Raw genomic sequence first — 9202 nt, 5'->3', positions numbered from 1 at the left:
CATAATCCTTCACGGTAAAGCACATTTGGGGTCAAAACTTGAGTTCCGGAAACTTCTACTGAGGAGCTTGGTAATGCAAAAAAGGGCAATATTTATGTTTGTCTTTAACATTTACTAGATTATTTTATCGATATACTTACATATTTTATAACTCACATTATTTTTTTGTTCTGGGTTATTTCACTGGTCTCTTCCGCGTTGTACATTGTACGTAATTGTTAATACGTAGTCGCAATTTTACTAATTTCGGTCTTTTAAATCTACAGAATGGCGTCAGAAAACTGTGGATTTTCTTCAGAAATGATGAATGCAGATGTTGATACAGAAGTTGACCAAACAGGTGACGTCAAAATTGGTTTAACTTTTTCATTCTTTAGACGTGACTAAAGTACTCACGCCCTACTTCAGTAGCAGCTACTTGTCTAAAAAAATAATGTGCAAAGTTTTGTACAAACGTTGTGAGTTTTATATATGTAAAGTATTCGTGATTATAAACGGGTAAAAATCAATACAAAATCATTTACAAGTCAAATCAGAGTTTCATTATAAAGCACATTTAAAACGACAGCAGGCAAACAAAGTCCTGCGCACACGCTAAAATCAAGTAAAACAAAAGCAATATATATATAAACGACTACTTGAGTCAGCATTTTAAAGCACATTTTAAAAAAATAAATCTTCATTAGAGGAGTCTCTGTACTGTGTCTTGGTCTAAAACCAGACTGAATCTGGATTTGAATCAACTGCAGCTGGATTTAATCTCATAAAAATTGGGTGCAAAAGGCATCCTAAAATTAACAAGGATTTACAGTAACAACATATTTTCATTTTCCCTCCACTGCTGTTTTTGGGACAGTTTTAGATTCTAAACCCCTTGTATTCTGTGAAGAGACTATAAAAACGGCAATGTACATTTTGTAGTGTTTTGCAACCGCATATAAAGTTTAACAAGATAAATTCCAATATAACACGAGGGTCTGTACCAGTGTTGACTTATCTTACTGGAATTGAGGGAGGACAAAAAAAACAGCCCACCACATAAGACATCTCCTTAGTGAGGCAAGAAAACTGGACATAATATCAAGGTCTGACTAAGTTTCACAAACATTCACTTTTTGGAATCATTGATATGACTTGTCATGCAGTTTCTCTGGAAATTCCATTCCGGGATTTTTTTTGTCGACATAGTTCTTTAGAGTCATCATGAAAATGAAACCCACAATCATCATGGAGCTGAGTCAATGTTAAAATGTACAGTAGCCACAGTAGAGCCTCTTCATTTTTTAACATCCACCCAACATTTTCAGGACAATGATCTTCAAATGATATTCTCTAAATTCACATCATCTTTATTTTGCTCTCGCAGCATTTCAACAATGTTTATTTTGTCTGCTATGTTTGTGTTCCTTTTCCCAACCCAGGAGAGAATCAATACATGGCAGACACACTGACACGAGCATTGACCTTTGCACTTTCTCTCCTCGTACGGGTCTGACAGATGCGAAAGAGGTCGACGTGTGCCCGTTCTTCCTAGAGGGAAAATGTCGCTTTGGCGTCAGATGTCGTTTGTCTCACAGGTCCAGCCAGGTGACCTGTCAAGTACCCAGCAACAGCTCTGTGTAAGATATCCCTTTGTAAATGGCTTTTATTCCATAACTTTGATGACCCCTGAAATAACTCTCCCTTGTTAAGATAATTGCATTCTGGTTAAAAAACAGGCCATACAAAGTTTATATTAAAGTTATATGTACAGTTTTCATACCTGTCAACCTCTGCCGATAACTGCCCTTATAAATGATTATGATTCCCCTTACAAACCCCCAAAAAACCTTACAAACACCGTACGACTCGTACGGTGTTTGTAAGGTTTTTTGGGGGGTTTGTAAGGGGAATCATAATCATTTATAAGGGCAGTTATCGGTACGGTGTTTGTAAGGTTTTTTTGGGGTTTGTAAGGGGAATCATAATCATTTATAAGGGCAGTTATCGGCAGAGGTTGACAGGTATGAGTTTTTTCCCCCATTAGAGTCCGACTTCTTCGATTCATTCTCAGGTGCGACTTATAGTCCAAAAATACGGTAAACTCATTCCTTCTCTGTGCAAGATGCACTCTCCTAACAAGTTATGATTATATGTTAACTCTGTAGTTAAATTCTCCAAATTAAGATTTACAGAGATACAAAATTAGGTGAATATAATACAAATAGATTTCAAAAATCCTGTGTGAATTTATTAAACACCCCTTTTGCACCCTTTTAATTTACATTTATTTTTTAATATATTGAATAGTTTGCTGAATTTGGACCTATTATTTTATTCATGTCTACAGGGATCCAGCTATCGGCATTGGGGACGCTCTTATTCCTGATCACGATGAAGAACAGGTTCGAAAAAAACAAAAGAAGAAGAAAGCCAAGAAGTACAAAGCTGGCAAACCTAAAGAAAATGAGGGAGACGGTGATTTTTATTTCCAATTTCCCACATAGATTCACTTATGTTATTCATATTGTTGCCTTAGGCCACGGGTGTCAAACTAAATCCACAAAGAGCCAAGTGGGTGTAGGTAGGAGCAGCACCTGACCGCAATCACTTGATTACAATGGCAGAGCTGCCAATCGTTAAAAATCATATTTCGTAAGGGGTAAAGAGAATTTCCGGATTTTGGGATCCTTTTTTAAAAGTGGCATTTACAAGTGACGCGTCGTAAAATAAAGCTCAATATTATCTAATGCTTTTCAAATCGTTTCGTTTTTTTCTCTAGTTAACTCTTGCAAAGAAATAAAAAACACAAATTGACTCACGTTTTGGGATTAGCTAACATCACATCTATATAGCTTGAAACAAAAACGGAGGATTTCCACGTGTCGTTGAAAAGGAAGCGAGCACGCTACTTAACTTTCAAAATAATGCCATGTTTTGACAACCTACAAAATGCGGAACTTTTTTAAAACATGGCATTGTGTTCCAAAATGCATTTTTCTTTTTTTTTCTCCATTTTAAACTGCTGGAAAAAAACATTGCTTGATTTTTATTAATTGTTTATTTCCGTAGTTTTGATACAAAATGCGTATATGGTAGTTTGCTAAAGACTGGCGTAGTAGTCGTCATATTAGGCAGCTGTAAGAGAACAGATTGGTAAAAAGTTGGTGTCCTCACTGATTGGTATGAAAACCCGCACCCATCGTTTTGACTCCTGTGCCTTAAGCATTTTTTTTTAACGCCTAGATGTCAACAAAAAGCCTCGCATGCGAACAGCCGACGACATCATCTCTCGGATCCTCTGGGACCCCTCGGTGGACGCCTCCGAATTTATAGTGGGCTACGTGGACCGTTTCCTGGGCGTGCTGGATCGCCCCTTCTCCGACTTCAACTGGGACCTCAACCCGTACGACTGCGACTACACCACTGATCTGGCAATCCCCCGACACCGCATCCAGTACTTCAGCCACAGAGGGCACCGCGTGTGGGACCGCCACAGCAGGACCGACAGGGTGTTTGGCTCCACTGGTCAATCTCTGGCTCCCCCCTTTGGAAGGGAGGAGAAAGTAGAAGGTAAGCCGAGATGAGCTAATAAATGTTGCTTCCTTTCCAAAAAAAAAAAGAGACATTGCCGTCATTTTAAGGAAAGGAAATGCAGTCCGATGGCCAAGAGCAATAATTGACCGCATACCTGTCAACCTCTGCCGATAACTACCCTTATAAATGATTATTGATTCCCCTTACAAACCCCAAAAAACCTTACAAACACCGTACAAGTCGTACGGTGTTTGTAAGGTTTTTTGGGGGGGTTGTAAGGGGAATCAATAATCATTTATAAGGGCAGTTATCGGCAGAGGTTGACAGGTATGTGACCGTGACCTTTGACTCACCCCGAAACAGCTAAAGAGCAAGCCCCTGCTGTTACCGGGCAGAGAATGGAGCCAAGTCATGGTGAGAACGCACATCTGGAGCAAGAAGAGCACGACGGAAGGAGCGCTGGCGGTTCTGAGTCAGCGCAAGCGTGTCAGGCCCCGGCATGTTTTGCGGAGGAGGCGCCGAATAGGTCTGTTTTTCACCCTTGCTAGAAATAGAAAGCAAATCTCACCCGTCGCTGTTATCTTCAGCCCACATTTTTTCCTCGCCGTGCCAACTTGAATTGACTCGTTGAAACGGCTCCATTAGTAGCTTTTCTTTCTCTACTGGTTGTCATTTGGCTGAGGATTTCATGCACGTAACTCGTTTTGGTCGCAGGCCATATTTTTGTTGAAGACTACAAAAATGCATTAAAACATGAAGGCAATTTGCAGGATTTACCTTTGCGGCCCCACAAAATGATGTGGCAGGCCTGATCTGGCCCCCGTGCCTTGAGTTTGACACCTATGTTCATGTTTTTTGTTTTTTTTCCTTGTCGTGAAGCGCATAGAAAAGATTTGTGAGCTCCCCCTTCACTCAAATGCCAAAATGGATGAATGAGTCCTTGTTTTGAAAGCACATTTCCAAGCAGAACCAAGATATGGAGTAACCGACGAGAGGCCAGGCGCAGTGTTGCGTAATGACAAAGAAGCTTGCTCCCAATTGTCAAGTGGTGCACAATTCCTGAGAGACTCTGTTGAGTAATCCCCTTTATTTTCTCATTTTAGCACCAAGACATCCGCGGACAAAGAAGCACCCAATGTAGAAGATGGAGACACCAATGAAAATTTGGCAAAAGCGGACGAGAGTTTAGAAGGATTGAAGCATTTGGTAGGTTTTGGTTTTTCCACTTTTACCGCAGATGAATATCGACTTCAAATTCAGTTATCGGCCTCCTCTGAATACCATATACGTACTCAATTATAGCTACAAAAAAAATGATGACTGCATCAATTGTACGGATTGACAAACTAGACTGCTACGGACACCTTTCCTGGTCGTACTGCTCACATGACTTCCTTTTTAAAATCGTCCACGTCCAGGCAACACCCTTTCAGAATGTGCAATCCGGGAGACAATCTTTTCGATTCATACAGTATCTCAGAAATACTCACGAAGATTTTCCCTTCAAAGTAACACATTTGTACTCCCTATTAAAACCATGAATATGGATGTGAAGATCAGGGGGCGTCTTATATGAAAGAAATCGTAAAATTTAAAGCAATTTTAAGGGTGCGGCTCATACGCGGAGGCGGCGAATATGCGAGAAAATAGGGTACTCCTAATCCTATCGGTCCTGAAAAACCCATATCGGTTGATCATTGGAGTTAATGAACAATTTAGCATATAAAACACTACAGTCTCAGACTTTTGACACTATCAATATGAGCTAACATTGGTCCACCTTTTCCGCCCCAGAATCTTTCAGAATCTCCCGAACAAGGAGAGAACTTCCCAGGCTGGCGGCGTAAAAAGAGACCCACGCACTTCATCACCTTCCGGGCCAACACCCCCGCCATCCTCACCTGTTTCCAGCAACTCCAGGACGAGGTTAGCGCCCTCCTCCCGTCGTCCGCCCCTCACTGGCAAACCTCCAGCAGCCTGCACGTCACCATGTGCCTCCTGGTTCTTCGGACCCCGTCCGAAGTGGAGGAGGCGGTGGAAATCCTCGAACGCTTCGCCCGGTTCGATCGCAATCCCCCGGTGACTCTGGGCTTCCCCGTGAAGTTGAAGCATTTCAACGGCAGGGTGCTGTACCTCAGCCCGCAGCCTCAAATCCAGCTCCAGATGCTCAACGAGGGCCTGCAGGAGGCCTACTGGAGTCGGGGTTTCCTCCACAGGGACTCCTACAGCCCACGGTACCATCTCACCCTGGCCAAGGTCTGGGGCGACGACGGCGGCGAACGAATCTTTTACCACGTGGGCTCCCTGAAGGTGGGCAAAGGTTTAAATTTCGGACGTTTGCCCGTCAACACGTTGCATCTTTGCGTCATCGGGGAGGATGGCGTGGACGGTTTTTACAAGATTGTAAGTTCGGTAACTCTTAGATAATCCATCAATCGGCTGGAAAGTCTGACATCTTGGTACTCGGACGTTTCGTCAAAAGACGTTTGGTCCCCGGACGTTTGGTCGACTGGACGTTTGGTCGACCGGACGTTTGGTCGCCGGGTTGTTACTGTTGAAACCAGCTCTCAAAATTATAATCGTGAGAGAGAGAGAGTGAGTTTAATATTTAAATATCTAATATCAAAATATCAACAGTAAACTCTCTGTCATAATTTGACAGCGATCAAACCTGGCGACCAAACGTCCGTTCTACCAAACGTCCGTTCTACCAAACGTCCGTTCTACTAAACGTCCGTTCTACCAAACGTCCGTTCGACCAAACGTCCGTTCTACCAAACGTCCGTTCGACCAAACGTCCGTTCGACCAAACGTCCGTTCGACCAAACGTCCGCTCGACCAAACGTCCGCTCTACCAAACGTCCGCTCTACCAAACGTCCGCTCTACCAAACGTCCGCTCTACCAAACGTCCGCTCTACCAAATGTCCGCTCTACCAAACGTCCGCTCTACCAAACGTCCGCTCTACCAAACGTCCGTTCTACCAAACGCCCGTTCTACCAAACGCCCGGTCGACCAAACGTCCGGGGACCAAACGTCTTTTGACGAAACGTCCGGTCACGTTTTTTGCCTTTACAAGGATGACGATGCTCACTTTTTAGGAGGTTTTTGTTGCGCTTTAGATTTCTAGTTGAGTCCTACGCTGCTTTGTTTTGATTTAAGACAGGAAGAAAGAGTTAACTCAAAATGATTCAACGAAAAGTGCAACCACAATGATAACCCTATTTTTCAGTGACTATCTTTTGATCTTTGAGAGTATTTTTTATCATTGTAAAGGCAAAGTAATTACATTGATTACAATTATCAGCGATCAGGACTGCCACAAATGAAGAATCTAGCTAGTGTCGTGTAATTGCCTCGCATATAAATGAGGTGTCGTTTTATTACATTATTTAAGATGGAAATGTTTATCGGAACCCAAAAGTGTGCACTGAGTAAAATTGCGAAATGGTAAAATAATAATACAATAGATATTTTAATTTTTATATATAGTAATATATACATGACACTATTTTCATATTTATATTACTACTTATTCATTTTTAAAAATACATTAGACAAGTTAGTGTGCAAAAACCGATACACAAAATTTTAGAAACAAAGTAGTTTTAAGTACTACTCCACCAATGCGACACTAAAAGGAGATCTTTAGTATCAGGGAATATTGTGAAAATTTGTGCCGATACTGTGCTACATGTACTTTTCGAGATCTAGTTTCCAACTGCCCTACCTAAGATGGCCGCCACCTATGCATACTGCTATAAAAAAGAGCAGCTTTCACCCTTCTGCTGTGATTTTTCAATCAGCAGTAGACGTCCAATTCATTTTAAGTGCAAAAGAAAATAGATTTTGGCACTTAAAACTAATGTTGCACCACATTTTTGACCCTGAAAACAATTCCGATAATATATAAAAAAATAAAAAATTAAGTTTAGTTCAAACGAATTGGACGTCAATCTTTTTCAATGGAAGCCAAAAATGTCTCTAAACAATGAATGGACTAGCAGTAGTAGAATAGTGATAGATTATTTTGATAATCATCTCATTGTTGATTAATCACATTAGAGGTCAAATCCTGCCATCCTCCCAGAATGGATGGATTTGCCGTCTGTCACTGTTAATGGAGTGTGTGGTTGCTATCGCAATGTGTTTAAAAAACGAATACGTACATCAGATCATATTTGGTGAGAGTTACTTGTGGTAACTTTTGAATGTTTTTAAAAGGGGTTTAAATGAAGGGTCAGGTCATGAGGAAACTGTGTTAGGCTGCAGGACCAGCCAGGGTTTAGCTCATATGTTTGGAATTGATACTTTCATTTGATTTTATCCATGTCAAATTAGGATAATGAATGTAAACACTAGTAATGCAATCATTTGAATAAGAATTAACGGGAATCAAAGTATAGAGCATTTTGATTATTAGGGACATGCACTTTAATTCATTTTTCTTCAACATTTGCTTCTGTACCAATATATTGTTCCATTAATCAAATTGAATAAAACACAAAACATCCATGGAAATCGTCAGCCATTTTTTTCCCTCTAAAACCACGGCTGCCAATGACGGCGTTAAATGTCCATCCCGCTTGAACTGGGATCGCTCACCACCCGCCAGTCGCTCCTAACTCAAAGCGAACGGACATCCAATACCGTCAGCGTTCCAAAATAAACATAACCCCCGCTTTGTACGATCAAGAAAATGCATCGACGCCGCCTCCTATAAACATTTACGCCCGCCTCGTAAATACTTTACGAGGCAAAAAGATCGCCTTGACTTCACATCGAGTGCCTGTATTGTGCGGCTCATAATTCCAAGATTTATGCCATCTATTTCAGATCAACGCTGATTGGACTCGGAGCCACAAGTGCCGGCTTCCCTCTTTTTGAAATCTACGATCGGCCCAGGTAGTTAATTATTTACGCTGTTATGCCAGAGGTATTTTCCATGATGGATGGCCTGGATTAGGCCGCTCTGTGGTCGAGCGAGAGGAGCGAGTCTTGCATACGTAACGAGATTTCCTCTCTTTGCCCCCTTCTTCTAGGACACAAACACACACACACATAACACACTTTGCACACTATACATAGGCTCCATATGAGTCAGCGGGCATGCTCTGCGCCGAGGCTCGCATTATCCCTTCCCCCACTCTTTTTTTTTCTCACTGACACAGAAAACCAGCGCCCCCTCCCTCACCCATTTTTTTTTCTTGTTTGTTTTCTCCACTGGTGAATTTTTTTATTTTTTTCTTCTCCGGGTTTGGCCCTATGGGAGACTTTAAATCTTGGGGTTGCACACCAAAATTAAAGGGCAACATTTCAGAATATTGGGGAAAATGATCGGGAAATATTTAAAGAAAAGCTGACTGACGTGCAGTACAATGGTGCTTTGACATATGAGTATAATTTGTACAAGGACTTGGTGTGTATGTCAAGACAGATTTGTTGAATTGTGAGGTGGCACACCAGAAATGAAGGCCAGCATTTCAGAATATTGTGGAAAACAATTGGAAATATTTAAAGAAAAGCTCACTGCCATGCAGTACAGATGTGCCTTGACATATGAATATAATTCGTACAAGGACTTGGTGTGTATGTCAAGACAGATTTACTAAATTTTGGGGTTGCAAATCAAAATTATAGGCCAACATTTCAGAATATTGGGGAAAATGATCGGGAAATATTTAAAG

The 9202-nt window shown here is 41.4% G+C and overlaps 1 protein-coding gene across 2 annotated transcripts; it reads left to right on the top strand.

Moving 5' to 3' along the window:
• The first annotated feature begins 1 nt into the window (after window position 1).
• leng9 (leukocyte receptor cluster (LRC) member 9) lies at window positions 2–8030 on the top strand. Of its 2 annotated transcripts, none has more exons than XM_077598097.1 (8): window positions 2–70; window positions 267–340; window positions 1499–1619; window positions 2330–2457; window positions 3226–3552; window positions 3880–4042; window positions 4620–4722; window positions 5311–8030. In XM_077598097.1, the coding sequence occupies exons 2-8, from the start codon at window positions 268–270 to the stop codon at window positions 5941–5943; spliced, it is 1548 nt and encodes a 515-aa protein (XP_077454223.1). In that variant the 5' UTR covers window positions 2–70; window position 267; the 3' UTR covers window positions 5944–8030. The 2 variants fall into 2 exon arrangements, with proteins under 2 accessions (XP_077454223.1, XP_077454224.1); XM_077598098.1 differs by lacking the exon at window positions 2–70 and adding an exon at window positions 97–207.
• The last annotated feature ends 1172 nt before the right edge of the window (window positions 8031–9202 follow it).

This window comes from Stigmatopora argus, chromosome 4, assembly GCF_051989625.1.
Source record: "Stigmatopora argus isolate UIUO_Sarg chromosome 4, RoL_Sarg_1.0, whole genome shotgun sequence".
In the NCBI taxonomy this organism is placed as follows: domain Eukaryota; kingdom Metazoa; phylum Chordata; class Actinopteri; order Syngnathiformes; family Syngnathidae; genus Stigmatopora; species Stigmatopora argus.
Note: the sequence above shows the minus strand (reverse complement) of the source record. Positions and strands in the feature narration are given on the sequence as shown.